The sequence below is a fragment of the Strix uralensis genome, chromosome 4, assembly GCF_047716275.1.
Source record: "Strix uralensis isolate ZFMK-TIS-50842 chromosome 4, bStrUra1, whole genome shotgun sequence".
In the NCBI taxonomy this organism is placed as follows: domain Eukaryota; kingdom Metazoa; phylum Chordata; class Aves; order Strigiformes; family Strigidae; genus Strix; species Strix uralensis.
Genome location: NC_133975.1, coordinates 127,568,310 through 127,592,229, shown reverse-complemented (window position 1 = coordinate 127,592,229; position 23,920 = coordinate 127,568,310). Strand labels below are relative to the sequence as shown.

The following is a 23,920-nucleotide window of genomic DNA, read 5'->3' as shown; positions in this document are numbered from 1 at the left end:
CTTTCTCTGGCTTGCCAAAAGCACAGCTTTTTCATTCCATTATACTAGACATCATCCCCAAGTTGTGTGAGAATGTTTATGCTCTTTCTTGAGCTGCCTAGCTAGCATTCTTAGGTGCTTTAAATACCATAAAAGAACAAGTCACCTCCTGCTGACTGGCTATATAGAAAGTCCTTTTGCTCACAACAGCTAGATGGGTGATGGGCCACCAACTTCCTAAGCATGCCAGCTGTAACAGATACACCCAGGTAGACAGGATTTTTCTGCTAGAAATCAGAAGCAAGACTGATGAGTTTTGTCACAAACTGTTATTTATTGAACGGTACTATACTTGGTACAGAGATACAAATCGTGCCTCAAAAAAAGCTCACAATCTAAGTAGTGATTTGGCCAATACATTCCACAGAGATCAAAAGTTCACATTCAAAGTGAATTTTTGAAGTTTTGTTAACATTTGGGTCAGATTTAATATATTCTAAACAAAGATTGCTCTTCAGTGTATCCACTGCATAAAACGGAACTACAACACAGAATCAAAGTTCCCTCACCACTAAACGTCTCAAACTTTTAAACATTTTGTATACATTCTCAAGCATCTTTCTATTTATAACACAGATCCAAACACCAGAAGACATCTCCCGCAGTCAATTCTAAACGTGCCTCGCGTGCATTACACCTTACCAAACCTTCAGAGCTTATCTATGCTATACACCACTGCTCATTAAACTCCCCAGAGAACCATCCCTTTGCTTGCTGCTTTCCAAAGCATCATTTAATAGAAAATATAAAATACAAAACCAAAAACCACCTTCAGACCAAAACTTACATGGAAACTACACCTAAACTAACAATCCATTTCTGTCAAATTAGCACAATGGATCTCTTACCTATATTGGTAGGTCCCTCCACTGTTGCTTGACATAAACCTAAGCTACATCTTGTAGCAAAGAGCAAGTACTGTCAAACAGAGGCTCGTTACTTTGTGGAAGAATAATGGATCTGCATTACAGTCAACCATGGAACACATTTTATATAAGAAGTCAAATTGTGAAACTGATGTTGAAGACATACTTTTATTATAAGCTTCTGTTAATAACTCCTACTTAGTACTGTCAAAGCTAACCTCTAAGACCAAAATCTCTTAGAGGGCCCCTGACAGACGCAGATACCCTGCCTTGTAAGGCTGCACCTTCAGAGAGCACCCATAGCAGGTACGGAAGGACCGGACAAGACTAAAATCCGCCCCACATACTCCGAAAAGCACTGAGCCCCGTCAACACTCATCTTCCCCTGTCCTTGCTGCGTCTTCCTGTGGAGGTATGACCTCAGCCGCCTGGCGGGAGGCCAGGCAGCCATCGCAATCGCCAGCACCATGTGCATAAGCCACCGGGCAGCAAGAGACGGTCACGTCCCCCTCCCCGGGCTTCACCCCACATACGTCATGGGCAGCAGGGGATGGTTAATGGCGCCAGAGCAACGCCTTCCTCCGAGGGAAGCGCAGCCGCCCGCGTCCCGCCCGCACCAGCTGGAGGGACCGGCGTGAGGGGAAAGCGGCACGGTTGGCGCCTGCAGCCCCTACCTGCAGCGCCGGCGGTGTCTCTGCTGGGGCGCTCGGCAGCAACCGCGCCGCCTCAGCACCGCCGCTCGCCTCCGGCGGGGAGAGCAGCAGGAAACTGCCACCGGCGGGTCCGCGCCTCCCCGGGCCGCGCGGCCGACCGACTCCTCCGCACCCTCCCGGCGGGCCGTTCCGCCGCGCTCCGCCAGAGGCGCCGCCGCCCCTTCATGGCCGCCTCTTCACTTCCGGGTCTGGCCGGGCCCGCTCCTGCGCCATCGCTGCCAAGCGGGAGAGGGGGCGACGCGGCCGCCACCACCATCCAACGCAGGGGTGGGCCGCGGGGAAGAAACGAGGCGCGGCCTCTTCGGAGCGCGGGAGGAGGCTTCCCGCCGAGCTCTTCGCCGCCGCCGCTCGCAGCTCCCCCACCTCCCCCCGCGGGAGAGGCGCCGACCACTCCCGCTGCCTTCCTCCCGCGGCCTAAAATGGGAAAGAGCCTCACACAAAATGGCGCCGGGAGGCTGACCGCGGCGCATGCGCTCTGCGTGCCCCCGGGCCGCCGCCGCCGCAGGCCGCTGTCTCCGCCCCCCACCCTCCCTCTCGTCCCCGCCCCCCCGCGTCTCCAGGAGACGGCCCGCACCAATCACCTCGCGCCGTTGTTCTTCCGGTCCCCCGGCCGTGGCCAATCACCGCGCCCAAAGCTACATCCGGATCCAGCACCTACCAATCAGCCGCGGGGGGACGCTGACTTCACTTCAACCTCCACCAATCGCCCGGCGCTCCGAGGCAGCGCCAATCAAAAGTCTCCGTGGCGCTACCTGCGTCGACGGCTGGCCAATGCCCTCTGCCGGCCGCCCTCTGACCAATGGGGGTGCTGTCCGCGGCGCCCAATCCGGGCGGGGCAGAGCCCCCGGGGCGTCACGAGGGGGCCAATGGGAGTTCAGGCAGGACCGATTCTGCTCAACAGCTTGTTATTGGGCTCGTCGCTGGTGATTCGGTGCGAGTCCGGGCTGGAGGGGGTGGAGCGGGGCCGCGCTCAGCCGCCGCCGCTCGCGGGGCTGTCGTCGTCTCGGAGGGGGCCGCGGCGCTGGGAGCGCGGCGGGGCCGGGCCGGGCAGCGCGGGGCTGCCCACTTCGCTCCGAGTTTCCAGGTAGGAGGGAGCGAGCGCCCTCGGCAAACCGCAACTCCGCCGCCGTCCCGGGGGAGGGGGCGCGGAGCGGCGCCGGGAGCTTCCCCCTTCCCCCCTCCCCTCCCGGTTCCGCACCAGCGCGCCCTTCCACCCCGGGAGGCAGCGGGGACGCTCGCCGCTCCCCTCACGGCGGGGACGGGGACTCCCTTCCCCGCCGAACTCCGCCCCGGCCGCCTTTCCCTGGCGCCGTCCCCGGGGCTGCCCCGACGCTTGGCGGCGGGGACCGCCCGCCCGCGCCGCCCTCCATCCTCAGCCCCCCTCAGCCGCGCGGCGCTGGCCCGCCCCCGCCGCACACCCCCGCACCCCCCTCCCCGCTGCCCCCGGCGGGGGGCTGCGGCGTCCCGGCGGTTGGCCGCGGCGGGTGTCCGGGGGGGGGGGGTGGGGGGAGGCGAGCGAGAAGTCCGCCCGGCCGGCGGGTGAGGGGGGCGGGGAGGAGGGGCTCGGCGGCGCGTCCCTCCGCGGGCCGCAGAAAGTTGCGAGGGGCGGGGAAGGCGGCGGCGGGCCCCGCCGTCCCGTCCCGTGTCCCCCCCCCCACTCCCGCCACCACGGCGAGGACCTGCCCGTGTGTCGCGGCGGCGGGTTTCCCTCCCGGGTTGAACGCGCGCCCCGGCCCCCCTCCGCCCTGAGGCGGGGAGCGGGAGCAATGGCGACGTGACACACCGAGGGGCCGCCGGGCGGGAAGCGGCGGGCGGCGGCCGCGGCCCCGCTCCGCTCTCTCCGCGGCCCGGCGGGGCTGGGACGGGCGGCGGCTCCCGCCCGCCCGCGCTGGGCTCCCCTCGCTGTCCGGCCGCCCCTCACGGGGAGACCCGCGCTCGCAGGGGTGAGCCTTCAGCCGCTTACCCCCCCCCCCCCCCCCCCCCGCCCCTTCTTGTTTTGCAGTGTTTTCCCGTGTGCTCGCGGGGAGGAGAAGTCTTTGAGCTGGAATCCCTCAAATAACCTTTAAAGATGAAGGTAGGCTAACTCCGGAGCGGGGAGCGGCTCCGTTCCCTCCCCCCCCACCCCTCCGCTCGTTTCTCTGGCGATTTCATTTTCTAATCGCACGTCTCGGCTGAGCAACAGTAGGATAACGCTGGCCGGGGTTTCGGTGCGTGCTGTAAATCCTGTTTCTGCTCTCCAGCCGAGGTGTGGGTGAGCTCAGCTCTTACCGTCTTGCAGTAGTAGTCTGAAAATTCACGACGTCTTTGAGTTGTTGTCCTTTGGGCTACTGTCTTCAAATGCTTCCTGTATCAGCAGCTCCTATTGCAAGTTTGCAAAACCACAGCTTTTGTCCCGCTTTAGCGGTTGCCGTTTTTTTTCAGTAAAAGGCTTAACAATTGGAGTATCATTTACGAAAGAGAGAAAAACTTTTTTTTACCTTCAGAGTTGAAAAATAATAATTAAAAAAACCCGCAGAAAACCAGTTATTTTATATTCTGTGCCGATTTCCTGTCTTGATAAGCATTTTCAACGTGGTAATTTTACCCCTGTTTATCAGTTGCCTCAAGCACAGTAAAGTGAAATGTTGAGTAATAAAGTCCAGATTAAGGAAAACATGATGAGAAATATTTCTCTCTCTTACAATGCGTAAGCAATTAAGCTTTGATAAAGGTGTTTCAGGAAAGAAAAATACTAGTTAACAGCTGTTTGGAAGATTACAACAAATTTCTCTGGAGGTTTCCTTTTAGTCAACTGGAAAAAAAAATCTTATACATAGAATGTTACAGACTTAATTGTAAGTATTGGAATAATAGCAATCTCAAATGTTTTAAATAATCAGTGTCATTGGATTGCTTATAGCTGAAAAAAAGTGCAACTATCTTTTATACTGCTTTTTTTTCAGTTGAAATATTTTCCTTTTGTATGCTGTATAGGACTGACTTTAATAATTGCTCCTATATATTATTACCCTTTTTATAAGGAGATGTTTCAAATATCTGTTCAATACCCTCAAAGATAATTCTGGGATAGTAATTAGCCTGACAGAATTGGGGGTGGGGGGGTCAACATCACTGGTAAAACAAAACTTACTATAACTTATTTGTTGGTTGTTTTTTTTTTTTCCTTTTAAAGAACAGTCTGATTGCAATTCCAAGTGCAGACATTGTTTATCACTTAGAAGTCAGTAGGTCTAAAAGTTTAGATGTAAAATTAAATACTTACTGATGTAGCTGTAAAAATAAATAAGAAGAACTAAACTTTGTTCTTATTTTTTGTTTCTTAATAGGCAGCAGATGAGCCTGCCTACCTGACAGTGGGAACTGATGTCAGTGCCAAGTACCGTGGTGCCTTCTGTGAGGCAAAGATTAAGACAGTGAAAAGGCTTGTGAAAGTCAAGGTAGTAGACTGTGGTCGTTGCTCATTTTACTAAAGCATTGTGTTGAAAGGATGTGAGAGAAGATCCTGGTCCTGAAGACTAGGAAATGTTAGTCACCTCACTGTATGAATTTTGAAGAACACTTGAATGTTGTTTTTTATATTTTGGTGTTGGGTTTGGGGTGGTTTTTGTTCTTTTTTGGGGGGGTGGTTTTTTAACTTTTTTTTTTTTTTGAAGGATGCTAGAACAAGAATGAGCTTTCAAATTACTTATTCTAGCTACTTCTTTCCTGATCATGGTTGTCTTCTGTTTGTGAAAGCATCAGTTTCACAGCAGTTTTGATGTCACAAATACAGGATTATGGCTTTATATGAGCAATAAGGAATAAGAGCAGCCTCGTCACGGAAGCAAAAGTTCCATTTTCAACTGATGTTCTCAGTTTTATAGCTTGTAACTTAAGAGGCAATGCCAAAATAAATCAACATAGCAGCAAAAAAAGATGGCAATAATTAGTTTCTTAGACCAGGTTTTAGAGTCAACATAGCGCTGAGGGATCTGGTGTAGTTGGGAACTGTCAATGTTGGTTGATGGTTGGACTGGATGATCTTCAAGGTCTTTTCCAACCGAGATGATTCTGTGATTCTGTGAAATGTCCAGGATAACATTTGTTAAGTTTTGAGCATCTTGCTGCTGCTTCTCAAACAGCGTGCTCTGGCTGTAGCTGAGTTTCTACACATGCATAGTACTGGCCCATAATATTCATTCACATTTACAGGTCTTATGCCAAAACAACCGAAAAAGTAATTATATTGGTGTTGCAGTACTGTTGTAAATGCTACTATGGGAAAACAAGAATAAAACATAATTAAGTAAAAGTTAAGTATTCGAAGGAAATACAGAAATTGCCCTTCTTTGTTTCGTCAAAATCTCCCCACTTCCTACTTTCTTGTCCAGGATATGTAAATAAGGCATTAGTGACCCAAACCCCCCTAATAAATAGAGATGAAAGCTGCTTTTTATAACTACACATCTAATTTTTTGCGTGCTCTAATGCTTAGATCAAGTAGAAGAAGCTATCAGCCTCTTCAGTTAGATATATAGATCGTATCACTTTGTCAGAGTGCTTTTCATTAATAGAACAAAAAATTCAGATACTGGAGTCATTTTCCCTGTGTTTAATGAGTACTTATAGAAATTTGTGATGTTCTTTGAAATCTGTGTTAATGAGAATCTCTGTAGGAAGCAGCGTGCTGCCCTTCCTGGTCTGACATCCTTGATTTTGTGTCTGTATCTTTGACCTGATAGAGTAGAATGTTAACAGGTGTGAGTTTCTTTTTCTCATTAGAATGATATGCTGTGTTACTCCACTGATAAGATTTGGAAATATATGAGGCTGCTGTGACTTGGTGGAAATTCTTGTCACTGTATCTCAACTATATTCTAACAATTGAAGTTTTAACAAAGTAAGCCTGATACTGTAATTAAGAGCATGTAGGCACACCCCAACGCATCTGCCAAGAGTGCAAAAAGTCCAGTATTTGCCTGAGTAGCAGGACAACCTCTATTCACCTCAATGCCGATACACAATTTTAAATTAAAATTGCATAAAGTGCATTATTAAACTGAATGTGTGTTGATATGAATGCTGTTTGAGCACAGTACTAGAGTTATAGTTATAAATACAGCTGCAGTGTAGACTATGGTTGGGGGATAATTGGGGGAGCCAGAAAACTGGACGTATTTATAGGTAGAAAGGAAGCTCCTGGAACTTTTGATTCCTGAAACGAAATGGGAATTTTGGAATTCTTTCACTAAAACACCATTGGTGTTTTTGCTGTAACAAACAGCAGTGAAACAGTTAACAATGTTGACATCTAAATATTCATCTTTTATGTTTCTAAACTGAGTCTCTGCAAACTCAGGAATTCAAATTACATAGGCTTACATTCACTCTGTGTCATCAGTGCTACCTTCTCAAATGTGGGATTTTAAAGGGAGAAGCGCAGTTTACTTACGCTGTAACTGATCCTTGTTTTCAATACACTTGTACATCTTTGCCATAAAAACTTTTTCTTGCTCAAGGTAGCAGAAGTGGTGGTACTGCGGTCAGTTTGGTGATTTTTTGATACTTATTTAATAAAGAGAGCTTTTTAATTTGGTTGTAGTTTAGTACTCAGTGTGTTGTCAATAAAGTGCTACAGTTGAAGTAGAGAGAGAGAAAAACCTGCTTAATCTTCTGATCTGGATGCCCAATTCCAGGTATGCCCCGGACTGCATCAATATCCAAACTCACATCAAAATGTACTTTCTTTGCCTTGGAATGGCTGATGTTTGATTTGCCTTGTTCTTCAATTATGATGTTTCAGACAAAATATTAAGTGTGATACCTGGGGCTTCCTGTCAGTAAAACCATCCATGCCAAGTGTTTTGCATTCAGTAATGTTTGAGTTTGATTGATAAAGATCTTACTTTCCAAATTATGATTACTATAAATACAGTTTCACATGCTTTTTATATGCTATCAAAAATAAGATATAAAATATATTATAAAAAAGATACACATACATAAAAGTTCTTTAATATCTTTCAGGTCGTCCTGAAGGGGGATAACTCAACTCAGTTAGTGCAAGATGACCAAGTGAAAGGACCTCTAAGAGTATGTATATTGCATGCCTTTTTTTTTTTTTTTCCCCTCATAATCACATAATTGATCTGTAAAATTCTAAATTTTGATGCTGTTTAGGTGAGTACCTGTTCTGCAGAATTTACGTCAACAGAAGGAGGCTCATTGCTTTAGATCATATTGAGTCTGAGTAATTAGTCTTAACTCTTGTAGCTTGTAGAGGCTGTTTATGCTTCTCCATGTAGTATACTTCATACACAGTTTTGCACACAGTGATTTTTGTATCTTCTTACAGGATACAAAGCTTCTTATAAGTAATGAAGCGTTGAAACTTCTTATAAGTAATTGAGAACTTGATTATGAAATTAAGTTCAAGCCTGTTAGTAGTAAATATGATTGCTCTGTGTTCTAAAATCATTGGTGTATTTTATATAAAAATATTTGGTGATTTGTATCTTTGTGATATATTTAAATATTGATTTCCAATTAGCCTTCTGTTATTTCTGGTGATGATGTAAGTCATGCTGAAATTAGATCTTCTGAGCCTCTTACTGCTTTACTGTCTACTTGCAGTTCACCCTTCATACTTAAGGAACTTTGTTCTTACCAGCTTAGGTACTCAATTTTACAGAGTAACATTTAGCTAAAATGAGTCTTTCAAAAAAAAAAAAAAAAGTCTAGCCTGCTGGAAGAATTAATGCCTACATGTGTTTTTCTCCATTATATGAGTTTGGCATTACGTGTAACCTTGAGATACTCCTTTTTGCAGGTTGGTGCAATGGTTGAAACCAAAATGCCTGATGGATCCTTTCAAGAAGCTGTTATCAGCAAGTTGACAGATGCTAGTTGGTATACTGTAGGTGAGCAGCCACACACTTTCATTTACGGTCTGTAATCTTTGAACAATATGTTTCTAATTATAGGTAATAATGTAAGTAATTACATCTCGTATTGTAAGAGCGGAGATTTTGGAGGGGACTTTTTAAAGTCTTCCAGGTCTTGTTTCCTTTTCCATTTAGAGTTGGATGATAGTTATTTGATGTTCAGGGAGGCTGTTACACAGGTAATTGCAGGGCTGAACAATCAAGTTTTATTTGGCACAAGGTGTATATACTGATGTCAGTTTCACTCACTGAAATTCAGAATAATTTTTGCAGATTTTAAGACATAAACCTCGTAGTTGCACTTCTAGCTGAAAACCTGTGGCGTGTAATGAATGACTGAAATGCAAACCTTGCTTTGCTATGTGCCATCTTGTACCAAGAAAAACATTGGTGGTACTATGCATTCTGAAGTCATTCCTCTGGTTTGTGTAGAGTTGAGGATCGTGTTTTGTATGAAGCAATAGAAGACAGGCTTTTTTTTTTGGTTTTTTGGAAAAGAATTGATACATCATATCTAAAAAGAAAAGAGAGGACATTCATTTATAATGTGAATAACTGTTTTCTTTAAAATAATTTTCACATAATGATTATATTCAGCAAAATAGAAAACTACTTTGCTTCTTGTGTTGGAGGTTCATGCGCTTTTCAGTTATTGGAATACAAACCTTGCAGTACAAACCTCAGAATGCAGGGTCAGCAAAATTTCAGTGTTGAAGAAGAATTCATTGGGAGATAAATTTATTTTGAATAATTAGAATTGCTCATTTTGTTCTCTAGGTTTTTCCGAAACAGCTTTCATGGTAGAATGATAAAACCCAGCAACATTCAAGTAATACTAGATAAGCAAATAAAAACCCACAGTATTTGAATTGGAGAGCTTTGCGAGCACCTGTCATTTTTTGCACAACTTTCTTACAGCAGTGGAGCATTATATTCACTAATAGTAGCATGGAGGGAATATGCTTCTCTCAGTTGTCTTGTATATGCTACTCTTTGGCATTGCTTTTGAGATTAGTACTTGTAAGTTTAAACTGACTTTCTTACTAGCTGCCTCGTATACCAAATATATTCAGCTTTACTTCATATTCTTCTATACTCTATCGCATGAAGTGTCAATTATTTTGATTCATTAACCCCCCTTTAAGATAAAAAGAAGATATTTTCAGTAATCCAACATTTCCATTGCAGTAGGCGAGGTTATGTCGTCTTTGGTGGGATCAGGATAAGGCTCTCACTGCAGATACTTTGGAAGGATTTATCACTTTATGATTATTATTGTTACTGCGTGCTTTAAATATAAGCCTGTTGACTTGCCAGTTGACAAAGCTCACTGCTCTCTTGCATTTTTCTTCAAGATTATAACATTGCTGTAAAATTGTAGTGTATGTCAGGTCAGGGAGGGAAGGCAGGGTTATTTTGGTGTGCAGAAGTTTTAAAATCTACTTGGTTTAGTACTACGATGTGACATACTCAGTGAAGAATGCTGGACCTTCAACTTTGCTTTGTATTGTCTTTGAGGTTCACTGTTCGGATACAGAAGAGATAGGAAACACAGTCCTGCACTAATAATGTCATGGTTTATGAACTAGCATTTCCATTTTAAAACTCTTACTTATTTTAACTTTAAAGTAGCATTTTTAGCTAATTCTGTTTGAATTTGGACCAGAAGATTTATATCAGGAAACCAACTCCACATATTCCTGCTTCAGTGATTAAAAAAAGCTTTAAACTACTAATTGTTAAACATATTTGTCTTCTTACATTTGACAAGTGAACTTTTAAGTCCCCTGTTTTGGGGGTGAGTTTTGTCTGAGCTTTTTTGTTTGTTTTTTTGTTTTGGTTTTTTCCTTTTGAGCGGTACACTTCTGCCAAAAATGCTTAATGAGCAGGTAATTCGAACAGTAAATAAATGCTCTGCCCTGTATTAGTGGATTGTTGTTTAGATTTAACTTGTAAATAACATAAGAGATAAATCACGAATGCCATGATTTTTACTTTATACACTTATTAAAGTGCAGTTCCTCAAAAACTTGAACCAGTGGATTAATTTATTATTGTAGTTTTCTTTCCCCAAAAAATATTTTTTGACAGGGGGAATGGGGAAAATAAACCCTGAGGTTTTCCATTTGTAAATGTATTGAGACTGCTTGGATTTTGTAAAAATTAGGAGCTGGGGGTCTGGAGGGATTTAAGTAATCTTACAGTAAGTTAACATACGGTACTCTAATATGGCATGTAGAGTATATATTCCTATGACTATGAAAATACAGTTGTATCTAGATCTTATGAACATTTTTGTGAGTGGTCTGCTTGTTGATGTTAAAAGCACAGGTAACATTGACCAAAGTAGCAGATGTGAAGTTTGTGTCATTAAAAAAAAAATGGTTATTTTACTCTTAAAATTGGGGGAGTGTTGTAGGTTGAGTACAGAAACAGTGAGGTATGAAAAATAAGCCTTATCTTTTCCCCGCTGCTTCTATTGCATCTTTGTAGAAAGGTTTGGATAGGTGTTAGGTGTATAGTGTATGTTTCTGTGAAGGAGAGAGTGTGTTAAATTGGTTCCTTTTTAATAGATGGGGCAGAACTACTTGGCAGTCTTCTTCACTGGTTCAGTCAAAGCTAAAATGTTGAGAGGGAAGTGGATTAACATCGGCCTTCAGGTTTCTAGCATGTCTTCCTGAATGTGGTCAGGCCTGAGATGGAAAGCACAAGAGAAAGCTTGTGTGTAGTAGTATGTGATTTTCCTGTGCTATTTACTCTGTGTTATGTAGCATCTCTTTCTCGGTGATCTAAAAGTAGATTGATATGGGTAGGGAAACCACTAATATATACAATCAAGCATTTTCAAAGTAGTAAGTAAAAATATCTAAAAAATACACCAAAACAAACTGCATGCATGTCTCGTGAGGAGTAATGATGTTCACTTTGCAGATCAGGTTCTTTATTTCAGATAGGTATCTAAAGAAGAAGTAGTCAGCTGAAACAACTTTGCTTTGTTCAGTAAGTTGAACCAGTAGAAACACTATGTTGAGTTTGCTGTAGTAGGCCACTTAGCCGCCAACATAATGAAAGAGCCACAGTGATGATCAGTTAGTCTATTTTAACAGTATCTCCTGTCTATTAGTGGTGCTCATGTACCCAAAATAAATAATGATTTATTTTTATTGTAGCTGCCATGGAATCACCAATTCACCTATTTTTACATAGTAATGATGCTACTGTAGCCATTTAGTTGCATGGAGATTTTCAGCTGTGATATGGAAATACTTTTGAAATTACCTTTGGAAATCAGTTTTTAGGTATAAGTAGGTGAAGAAACAAAAGCTGTTTGGAGTGAAAGTTTAGCAATGTCTGGAAAATGCCATTGCACAAGTCAGCTCTCTAATCTGCTCAGTTGAATCTACAGTGGGATGACAGTAATAGCAGTTTGAACCATTTGTTATCCAGAGAACTTAGTTGGATGTTTTAATCTTTAAAATGCAGTTATTTAAAATGAACTTACTTAATTTACAGATTTTAAAGTGGTGCATTGATGCTTTTTGAAGTGCTGAATGTATTGCTAGGTGATAATTGCATAGCATTAGAATGGTCTATCAGATCTGATTTCAGCTGAGCCAGGTTTGAATTACGGCTTACTTAGCGTACCATCCACCTGAATCTCTGTTAAGTTGTAAAATGCTTCAAGTAAATACTGAAATGTCTGAAATGACTTAAAAAAAAAAAAAAAAGAAGAAGAAACCACAATGCAGACCATGTTACAAAGTGCGTACTTGTATTTGGCTTCTTTCACATTCTCCCTGGAATCTTACAAGCATTACCAGAATTTCAGAAAACAGAAATCCTTATGTATATGTTCTTTAAGGAAACACTTTTGTATCACTTCTATAGAGAACTAGAAGCAATGTAACGTCTGCATAGAAGTGAAAAGTATTATTTCAATGGAGTAAGTATCCGAAGAGTTGCTGTTAGAATGGCCTTTTTTATTGCCCCATAAAAACAGAAGTGTAATCTCGCTTGACAAAACTCAGATCAGTAATCTGTATGTGCTTAGCTCTCGTTAAGTATATGTATTTTAATTATATCTGCGACTTCAAACAAAAGAAAAAGTCAGATCAAACACATTGAGCCTTGTGTTTTGCTAGATAAAATCATGGAAAACTTTTTCTAAAGAGAGGAAGAGGGAACATGTATTAACTTTAAGTTTTTTTTCCTCTGAAATAAGTAGGAAATAGGAAAAAAAAAAACAAAACCCAAATCGGTGAGAGGCATGTGCAGTTTCTAGCAGACCTTGCTGTCAACAGTAGGGCTTTATATACAGTTTAGAGTGAAAGGGAGCATGAATCCCTATTTCTTGAGAATTATGGCTTTCAGGCTTCATCTAGTACTTTTATGTAAAAGATGACATGTCTTCTCTTTTTAAGTTGTCATGAAATGGCAGAATATTTTAACATAAATAGTAACGAATTTATTTTTCTCCTTTTCAACACTGCATGAGTCTGCAAAGCCAACAGTTTTTCTTCTTTGGCTGTAGTATGGTGTTGTACATCAGCATGGCCCAACTTTGGCTGCGCCCTAAGGCAGACACCACTTCTGAGACACCTCTGTGAGCCCCATGTCTCTGCTTGTGCTGCCCTCCGGCCTCACGTGGTGGTACCTTCCTTCTCTCATGTAGTTGCCCTCTTAGTTTGTGAGGAATGCTGAGAGGAGTTAGGTACCTGAGTGCTCGCCCTTGTGCAAGTGAAGTTCTGGGGAGTCCACCTCAGTTGTTCTGGAAATATAGTCTCAGCCACCAGCTGCATCGCTCTGGAGTACTGCGTTTAGGAGGACAGGTGACAGAAATGAAAGGTGTTAAGTATTTGGTTTTGGTCCTCTTTCAGGTTGCATGGATTTTGAAAATTCCAGTTTGTAATTCTGAGAATATTTATCAGAAAATGTCAACCAACAGTGATGTCCTAGGACTTTTGGGAGCAGGGTTGTTCTTTATAGTCACAGGAGCTATTTATAGTTACATTTTCCTATTTTTAAAATAAGTTTTCCTCTTCTGATGCTTTGTGGAGATATCTGTGCTAACAGGAAAAATTGACTTGGTTCTGGCTCCGCTACAACTTTAAGCTCTTAACATATAGCTTATTCTTGCATGAAGGGTGATAAAAACTATCAGTGCCACCACAATAAGTTGATTTCATCCATGCCAGAGGCCTGTTGCTTTGTCTTTTTATAACTTGAACAGCACACATTTTGTAGTATGTGCAAGGCACTAGTCATGTTTGTGTGGCTGGTTTGACCAGTTCTTCCCAGCATCCTGTTGAGTTCTACATCCCAGAAGCATCACTTCATCTTTGGGCTGTGCATGTGTCATCCAGGAATCCAAAACCACAAGTGTGGCAGGGGAACTCTCCAGGTGCCCCCACTTTGCTGGTGCTCTACACCACTCTGACCCACCATAATTTTGTTCTTTTGATCCTCAAAAATGTTGCTTGGGTGGATTTTGAGGAAACCCTGTATTTGCATGAAGTCCTTCCATGGGATGTATTGCTGTTTTAAGTGCACCTGTGGCACACAGAAACTGTGCAATAGCTGTGCTGTTCACCTTCTGGAGAATCTAGAAAAAAAAAAAAGAATACCACTGCGCTTTGTGCTTACGTACGTTTAGGCAACGTGCAGGTAGAGGAGGAGATGAGATGGTGGAGAAGTGTATTAACTGAACCTTGTTACAAATCAGCTGGATAGAGCCTTCTGTTATAAAGCCACCTTTGTTACAGTGTGGACTGACTGTTAAAAAAAATTTAAAATTATGTACAAACAATGGTGTAGGGAAAGCAAGGAGGTAGAATTTTTTCTCTAATCTCTTCATATGTAATAATAGTAAGATAGCTTTTAATGAGCTGTTACAGTAGTTTCAGACAGTAGGTTTTTGTTTGTAAGGTGATAGTCTTCTTTGAGTAGAGTCAAAGGTTGCACTTCTGTGTTTTCAGTGATATTTCAGATACGTTTCTGTGGAGGAACCGAAGCTCATTTGAAATGATTTTTTTAAAAAAAAAGAGTTCTGTAGTCTCTCCAGTAGCACAATACACTGCATTATCTTGCTCTTAAGCCCTCTTACAGTGATGAATCAGTAGTTAGTACAGATCTTGTCTACAAGGTCATTCAACAAGTATTGCATGACTCTTGGTACTTGCTATATTTTTTCCACAGCTGAAAAACAAAAATCTGCAAAACTTCTAAACGTTCATCTAGGCATTCATAGATGGCATCTCTGGTAGTTCACAGATTAGTACTTTGTCAGGTAGCTAGTGAAAATAATTAAGTGTGCATGGTGACACTGGAGCAGTTTTTACTTCTTGGTACTTACTTTCAATGTCTTGGTAGATTTAAAAGTTTCCGAATGGGATGAGGAAGGAGGAAAAAAAAAATGTTTACTTGCTGTGCAGTATAGAATCTTTCCTCCTTTGGGCAGCAATAGTGACATAACTTGTTGGATTTGAAGTCAGCAAGCAGATGCAGTCTGGAGGGTTGTTTTCCTATTCACTTGTCTATTACAGGACCGCTTTGTTCTGGTAACACTGAATGTTCTGTGTATAAGTAATATCATAACTATTATGAGGATGTTACTGCTAGTGTCCTACTATGTTCTCCTTTTTTTTTTAATCTTAGGGATATTTATAAACAAGATGTGGTTAAACTGATCTGCAGTATTTTGTGGCGAGTTTCTTCATAGTTCCTAAAAATTACTTTGATTAGTCAACTTGTTGATATTTCTTATATAAATAAATGAGAACTGATGCTGAGACAGTGTGTTGGTCAGGACAGGGTTAGTATTTTGATAATGCTATATATAGCATTATGTATATGGGCCTGCTATAGATACATGAGCTGTATGAGATAACTGCTCATCAATAGTGAAAGTTGCACTGTTTAATGCATTTTTGATACTCAACTTTCGGGAGAATTTTTTTTCTAACTTTTGGGAAGTATTGCACTGATTCCCACTGGGAATCTTTGTTTTTCTGTGGTAGCTTGAGCTTGCCTAGGCTTCCACAAACAGAAGAAAAAATCAATTCTGTTTCTTTTCTGTTATTATCAACAAGGTTGGGACGCAGCGAAATTCAGCAAATTTCCATTTCATTTTCACTGTTTAAATATGCTCTGTATGGAGCATATTGAACTCCATTCTTGGGACTAGAACAGAGACTGTTCCTCCAGGTTGTGCTGCTTAGTCATCTTTTTCCCCTTCTGTCAGTGTTCGTCATTAAGCAACATATTTGGAAGAAAGGCCTCTGGCCAGCAGAAACGTTGCTTTTCTGTCATTCCTACTTCCTTATATTGACTCTTAAATAGTAGTATATAGGTTCCTGGCTAGTATGTATCATTCTCTTTCCAGAAGTATTTACTGAAGTACTCAGCTGGTACGCTCTGTTTCCCCAACAAGTACGTGCCCACTACAAGATGAGGCAATGGTAGTACTTAAAATACTTCTGCTTTTTCATACTTGTTTCTTTGGAAGGACAGGATTGTAAGTTCCTCTTCTAAGATAAATATTGTGGCACTGTAAATGCATATTTTGATGACTGCATTGTATGGGGAGATACCTCCCTGTCTTCTGTTCCCGTTTCCTTCCCTCTTTAACACATCTGATACATCAGTAAATTCTTACGGAATACAACCTCTAGAATTTCTGCTGTGGGAGAATTTGGAGTTGTAACAATAACCTATTTAAGAATTTATTAAGAAATTAATACAAGTTATTCAACATTAATCTAACAGGTTTTAATTTATCTGTTTGTACTGGACGTTTTAACTGAACAGTCTTACTTCTGGATGAGGTTAAAAAGAGGAATGAATTTGCAGCTTGGAGCATATTAAGTCCTAACATGACTGCTGTCACAGTATCAAAGTATCGCGTAGCCAAAAAATGTGCCATCTGTCCTACTGCTTATATTTATGAAATCCTTAATATATGATACTGCACATTGAAAAGGCACTCTCTTAAAACCTCTAGGACTAGCATTAAAAACTCATGCATAGGGTGGCGGTAATATGAATGGTATTTTGGTGAAGTAGATTTTTCTTGAAAGTGAGATGGAAACCACAAGGCCTACTTAGTTTAAGAAAGGTATGTATTTTTAAAGGTGCTGAGACTATCAGCGTATGTTTCTGCTTACCCTTTCAGTAAGTCTCAGACAAGTATTTTCCCTAGAAGACAAGCAAGCTTAAAGGACGTACAATTACAAAATATTTCATGCGTTGTGATTAACTGAAGAGCCTTCTTACTTTGCCCCATTTTAGTAGTTCAAATAATTAATATTTTTGTATGAAAAGTGGTGCTATCCTTTCTATATTGACACTTTAGAAAGTGATCACTAATTTAGCCAAAGAAATCTTTCTTTTTATGCTGTTCTGTTACTTTGTTGCTCTGCAAAGCTGTTTTGCTCTAAGTTGTGCAGCTATGCTGTCAGTTGCAGGTGCAATAAAGTGCTGTAGAATGAGCAATTTCTTACATATCTAAAAACTCTTATGTGGTCAAATAAAGTTGCAGTTTATTCTTTAAGTAATTAGATGACTTTAAAATACCAGAAATATTAGTGCCTTCTGTTTCTGCCCCTCATGGTCCTTTTACCTCTGCCCCTCTGGTCCCCATCAAGATAGAAAATTAAATGTAACTGTTGCTTTTCTATTAATCATTTTAAAAAGGCAAAGTCTCTTTAAGTAATGATAATGCTATGATATTTCTTTCTATATGGCACCACTTAGTTTTCATTATTGAGAATTCTGTTGTAATTGTCTAAAAGCATTTTCTTTACTGAGCGGGTAATGTCTTCTGTAGGGATAACCACACAGCCTTGATAAAATTTTTCTAGTTTTGCAATTCATGTGTGTATATATGTATTTATATGAGACTTTTGGGGGTTGGATATGTTGACTCTATCCATTCTTTTAACCTGAATGAGGGGTGAAGGGGAGAGAAACTTCAGTACTGGAAGAAAATTACCAAGGTAAAATGGAACATATTGGACTTGGTTACTTTGAAGGAATCACGCACTCCTACGCTCTGATGTGCGTTTCCTTTTCCCCAGGCAGGACATTCTCACTCTGCTGAGCAGAGACATTTTTCTACACTTTTCTTTAACGGTTATGCCAATTCCTTGGCCTGCTGCAGCTCAGGAAGGAGGTCTGAGAATTTGTGCTTTTTCACCTTCCTTTCCTAAAGTTGTGTGATATCTGCCTCTTGTATGAAAGAAAGTACGCTATCCTTTTGGGAAGAGTGGCTTTCCTTTTAGGAGCAGAAGAGGGGCTTCAGAAAGCTTTTGGGGGTTCTGTTGTTTCCCTTTTTGTAGTCCACATGTTTCAGTTTTGGAAAATGGAGAGTGGCCTAGCACTTCTTCCCCTGTATGGCAAGGGACAAGCAGCTTCTGTAGAACAGGCCATTTCTGTACCTTCAACGAGAGAAAACTGAGAGAAATGACAGGAAAAGGCTTGAGGGAGAGGGCTGCTTTTGAGGCATGTGGTAGACTTGTCTTTATTCAGGTATGAAACTGGGAATAGGACTGAAAGCATGACTGCCAAACTCTGAAAGCATATGCTCATGCTTTCATTGTCTCTGGGTCTGAGGGGTGATTAGGAAAACTTAATTATTCAATATTAATTATTTTTTCTTCCATGTTGTTTTGTCCGTGGAAGTGAAATATAAATTTATGAAGTTGACACTTCAGTGGAATTGCAGTTCCATTTTGCAATCTATAATTGCCTTGTATTGGTTGGGAATATCTAATAATGTGACTGTCAAAGTTCTAAGCTAACTCGCATGTTTGTTGTGATTGAGGAAAGCAGAATATCTCACACTGTTCTTAATCATCATAATTTCCTTATGTGTTCTAATTTAAATAGAGTTTAGTGTGTTTTACGCATGTATTTTACTTAACGCTGAGTATTTATAGGATTTTTATCTTTTAGGGATGAAAAAATAGTATATGTCATCTGGTTTATGAATGGTTTGCTTGATTTCTTCCTGTACTATACTAGTTTTAATTAAATAGGTAGAGCTTCCAAAATTGGAGAAAAGCTAGACTGATACTTTTTTATTTCCTGTCGAGTATCAGGTTCTGTTTGCTTTTTTTCAATAAAGTTACCTGTTGCCAGTCACCAGCTATTTGTTCCCTAAATTGATTATTTGGGGAAAACTAGTACTTTGACTTTAGTTCTGAACGTATTTGACAAAGGGTAATGATGGTAATCCACTTTTAAGTCTTTTCAGAGCAATGAGAAATGGCACACAGCCCAGTCAGCCAAACCACCTTAAAACTTAAAACTATGCCAAAGAAATAGTTATCAAAGTGTACAGAGAGAGCTGATGAGTTTGGAGTGGGTAATGAAACTTAAACTTCAATGGGGTGACACAGAGATTTTTTGTTGTTGTTGTTGTTTTTTTAATTAATATAAACCTGTGACAATACTGAACTTCAGAATTACTTTGAGCCCTCTGGTCTTTGCACTTAGCTGATCAGTGGGTACCAATGCTGAGTCAGTAATGCAGAGGGGAAGAGCTCATACTTTGTTTTCCCAGTTAGTACAAAGTGTTGAAGTGGTGGCTTCCTTGAGCTGTAAGCTAAACTAGAAAATTTTGAGAGTAACATACTGACAGTGGGGTTGACAGGTCTTACTAGTATTTATATTTTGAAAGTTTTGAAAATATTATTAACTAGTGTAGCTGACTAGGCACATAGGTATCTGCCATCCTTAAAATATTAGCTTTTTGGAGGGGGAAAATTTAATTGCTTTGTGTGTACAAGTATTATAAGCCATAAAGATAATTCAGTAGTGGAGCATACCACAACAGTATCTGTAGTCTGAAGATAGAAGAACCTTATCAAGCTTATTAAATTTGTATTCATACCTTTTCATATAGGTATTATTGCAGGCTATGGTTTTAATCTAAGATTATGAGAATGTGACTGTTCTATGTAGCTATTTGACAAATAACATAAGTGCTTTTCTTGCTGCAACCAATCTGTTTTTGCTAACAATACACATATATTTGATAGTCGTGCTAGCTCAAGAGATTTTTTTTAATTACTAGAAGTATGCCAGATTCCAGATTTATCATACAGATATGCACAAAACTTGAAACTTCTTTTTTTTTTTTTTTTTTTCCTCCCCTCCTTCAAAGTTCACTACTGGGCAAAGCACGTTTCAAGTAGTTTAAATATAGAGTAGTATTCTGCACTTTGACCCCATACAAATAAACTTTTACCTTACTGGAATGCCAGACTGCAGCCACCTGGTCTCTGCTCTTTGAAAAGGGCCTGTTCACATGGCTCGGACAGTGGGATCTGAACCAGTGTGGGGGGAACTAGTAACTTTTCTTTCCTTCTCTTTGAAAAAGTTTTCTTTAAACTGACTAAAGAGTAGATCTTTCTCAGGCAAAGCTTGCAATAGCCTCATAGCATTCTAGTTTTATTCAGCTGTGTGTTGACAGAAATTAATGGCAGTTCCTTTTTACTTATACAGGAGTTTTAAGAGAACAGGATGTCTACTAAGTATTCTTTATAAATTGGTCAGAATTAGTTACAAGTTTCCAGTACTTCCAGTCTGTTGGTAGCACAGTATTGATAGTGTAGCAAAAGCTATCACACACTTGTTTTCTTTCCATTCATTTGTCTCTTTCTGGGGTTGTTTGTAGCAAGATGGAGGACTAAAATGTAGCATAAGCAAGGAATGAATGGATAGGCTAAAAAAACCCCTCAAAGCCAAATAAACCCCTAAGATTGTTAGATAATAGTAAGTGGTATGCAGCAAGTAGCTATGGTTTGAAATGTGCAGTGTATTGATAAGAAGGATGTCTAAATTAGACTGAGACTATTGCATCCAAAAGCCTTACTTTATACTGGCTTGAATCTGTGTCTGAAAATTTATCTATTTTTAGACTGAATCTTATAGACCACCCTTCATTTTGCTTGTGAACTAAATAAATGTTTAAGTGAAGGTCTTGAAAGTTGTGTTTTAGAGAATATTCTAGATTGTGGGATAAATAGTAGACCTGTTTTGTCAACTTGGGAAAGAGATCTGATCATCTTGTGCCAATGTGTTTTCTTGACTTCATACTAGTTTTTGATGATGGTGATGAAAGGACCTTAAGACGAACTTCATTATGCTTGAAGGGAGAAAGGCACTTTGCAGAAAGCGAGGTAAGACAATGATGGACATGTAATGAAAATTAGGTAATTTATATATATATATATATATAATAAGGAGAAATTGCAAACTAATTTTGTTTCCTCTTTTTCCACATAGACACTTGATCAATTGCCACTAACTAATCCAGAGCACTTTGGAACTCCAGTTATTGGGAAGAAATCTAATAGAGGAAGAAGATCTTCTCTTCCTGTGTGAGTTTTGATAGTGCTCTGTTGCTTTCCTTTGCTAAAACTGAAGTAGTACCATTGAAGGTGTAATGCTCTGAATGCTCTATCATGTGAGCTGCGTACACAGCTGAGGGACTTGAGTAATTCAGTTCATGCAGACGTGTTCATATGTTAGCAGTACTATGAAATTGATGGGTTTTTTCCTTGTCGTGGCCTTAAGAATGTTCATACTTCTTTCATATGATAGGAGCTCACGAGTCAGGCAATACAGGATTTTTAACCTTCTTTATACTGCACAAAGTAGGAAAAAAGGTGCTTTTAAATTTCTGGGGTAGAGACCATTTCTCTTTTTCATGTCTGTGCACAATCAAATCCTGATTCATACCTCAAATTCCAACATGATGCTGTTGTAAAATACTACTACTTGGAAAGAATTGCTACAAAATTCCTCGTACTAAGTGAGCACACTTAATATTTATATGTATTTCAAGCAATTTCAGCTCTTAAAATTCTAATTTTGTTTTCGAAGCTTTGCAGAACAGAAAGACAGATCTGATTGTAAGCTGTATTGGCTTTCAAATATTCAGATGAAAGCTTTAAAATACTGTGTTTTAATAATTTAGTACTGAAGATGAAAAGGAAGAAGAAAGTAGTGAAGAAGAGGATGAAGATAAAAGGCGTCTCAATGATGAATTGCTTGGCAAAGTTGTGAGTGTGACTTGTAATTCTGAGAAGGCAGACTGGTATCCAGCTTTGGTAAGTTGCTTAAGACGTTGACATCTCTAGTGTCATACTACTACTATCTTTTCAGACAAGAATGTCATCTGACTTGTTAGATTGTTTGTACCGTGGTTTTCGTGGATAGGATGGTTTGCAAACTTCACAGTTTTTACAGCAAAGTTGCAAATGCAGTCAGGCTCAGCTCTGCTGCCCATACTTGCTAAAAATACAAATATTCTACAGTATCTGTGAAGAGTAGGAGAGCAAAGATTAACGTTCATGTGTAAGTTACAGTTTTACAGCACTTAAGTCTTTCAAAACTGCACATAAAATGATTGGTATGTAACAATATTTATCTTCTAAAAATATGATATGTTAGGACTTGTACACCCAGGCAATTTAAGAACAGCTAGATGTATGAATATTAATTGCAGTGGAATTTTTATCTTTTTGTATTTAATAATTGCCTTTTTCCTTAGACTTTTGATTTTATGAAATACTAGTTTCTTTCATGCTTGCGTTTACATTAATGGCCAGTTAATCTAGCGGTAGAGGTTGGTTATTATTTTTATTTGATTGTGAGTATAGGATACTGCTGTTCATTGCTATTGCTGATAATAAAGATACATTAAATAAATTCAAATGCAAGTAGACTTGTACTGTAGAGGTAGACACTTTGCAGATTCTTTATACACACAGAAAAGTTTAGGGATGTATATAAAAAGTTGCTTTCTGTAGTAAACTTGGCGTATTCAGCTTGTCTGACAATACCATCTTCTGTCATCCTTCAGAGATGTGTTTGTTTAAAAAAAAATTATTTGGAGCATTAAACAGGCAGGTTGGGTTCACTAATTTTTGCACATTTTATCTACTTAACTGTATATTTCGTAGTCCTTTAGTTTGAGTCTACGTTTAGCTGGAACGAGCACAGCTGTTAGAATCTTCTAACTTAATTTAACATTTTATTTCCCTGTGTGAATCTAGGATCAAAAGGTAACTAACTACACAGGCCAGTTGTCTTCCCTTCCTTGAAAGTACATTATGGTGTAATGTAGGGTGAATAGCTGACACTGACTTCTGCAGCTGTATGTATCTCAGTTTAAAATGGGAAGTGTGGTATTGTGGTAAATGTTCTGATTGTTCTATATCCCTCTACTAACGACAGATTTTAATTTAACATGGTTCTAACGAGGGGATTAAATTACTGGAGGCCTTGTACCTGTTCTGTTCTCTGCTACCTGAGAAACAGGAATGTCTTATCTTGATTTTGGATATAAAACTTCTGACTCATCTGAATGGGATGTCACAGCTTCCGCTGAGTCCTGGTAGATCCAGAAGTTCATCTGCATTTGACATTTGTATGTAGTCTAGAGCAAAATGTTAACTTGTTCTGTTTGTGGTAGTACACATACTGCAAATGCATTTTTATCACCTTTTTAGACTTGATACTTCTGTGGAAGGATGTACTGGATTCCACACTGGCGTATATTATCCACACCTCAAACCTGAAAACCTACTTACCTTTCAGTTTGAATGCCAAAGATCAGAAGCTGGTATAAAATAAGTGGGTCTGTGACTTTTTAAATAGATGCTTTAAATGGGTTTTGTATGAGCAATAGAAAAAAAGCAGAGTGAATAAACAGGATCCCGTGATGTCACCCCAGTAGATCAGTTCTGGGTTTGCAAACGAAACTGCAAAATTTTCTGACTTGTACTTAAGAAGTAAAGTTAGTAGTTTGATGTAAACTGCTTCTTGAAATTTGTCATTGTTGGCCTCAGTAATATAAATTGAAATAGGTTTCTTTTCTCAGAACTGGAATTAGAATAGAAGAAACAGGAAAAGAGCAGGTTTCCTGCTGTCCATCTTTCTTTCCTTTCAAGATCAGCTTTTTTTTTTTCCTTAAAAAAAGTGTTTTATTTGAAACTTCAGGTTGTGTCTCCCAGCTGTAATGATGACGTCACTGTGAAAAAGGACCAGTGTTTAGTTCGATCGTTTGCAGATTCCAAATTGTAAGTAATAGCTTACTTTCATTAGATGTATATGGGAGAAAAATGCAAAACTAATTACATATTGCTTCTGAGGACATTATTTGTTCCAGAAGGAAAGGGTACAATTTTGGTTGTATACCTTTGTCATTCATATTCCATTTCCACTACTGTGCTTACTTGCCCACCTTTACGTTGTGTGTACTGATAAGAGTTTACTGAATTAGTACAGTTTCTGGTGTTTCTTCATTAAGAAAAGATCAACAACTTTGAGAAAAAAAACCCAACCCAAAAAACAAACAGTTGTTAACACT

General features: G+C 40.3%; 1 protein-coding gene and 1 long non-coding RNA gene across 6 annotated transcripts in view; one reads left to right on the top strand and one right to left on the bottom strand.

Moving 5' to 3' along the window:
* Positions 1–293: 293 nt before the first annotated feature.
* Positions 294–2,510, bottom strand: LOC141943554 (uncharacterized). Of its 2 annotated transcripts, none has more exons than XR_012628992.1 (2): positions 2,277–2,510; positions 294–2,032 (listed from the first exon to the last, which is right to left on the bottom strand). It is a non-coding gene; the product is annotated as an uncharacterized LOC141943554 (long non-coding RNA). The 2 variants fall into 2 exon arrangements; XR_012628993.1 differs by lacking the exon at positions 2,277–2,510 and adding an exon at positions 2,200–2,253.
* A 57-nt stretch (positions 2,511–2,567) lies between these two features.
* Positions 2,568–23,920, top strand: part of ARID4A (AT-rich interaction domain 4A) — a 50,538-nt gene continuing 29,185 nt past the window's right edge. For all 4 annotated transcript variants that reach the window (XM_074869081.1, XM_074869080.1, XM_074869079.1 and 1 more), the window contains exons 1-9: positions 2,568–2,702; positions 3,621–3,692; positions 4,945–5,055; positions 7,625–7,690; positions 8,427–8,517; positions 20,644–20,723; positions 20,830–20,924; positions 21,524–21,656; positions 23,551–23,630. In XM_074869081.1, the coding sequence (XP_074725182.1) occupies positions 3,687–3,692; positions 4,945–5,055; positions 7,625–7,690; positions 8,427–8,517; positions 20,644–20,723; positions 20,830–20,924; positions 21,524–21,656; positions 23,551–23,630 (662 nt within the window). In that variant the 5' untranslated portion in view covers positions 2,568–2,702; positions 3,621–3,686. The remainder of the gene's footprint in view (positions 2,703–3,620; positions 3,693–4,944; positions 5,056–7,624; positions 7,691–8,426; positions 8,518–20,643; positions 20,724–20,829; positions 20,925–21,523; positions 21,657–23,550; positions 23,631–23,920) is intronic.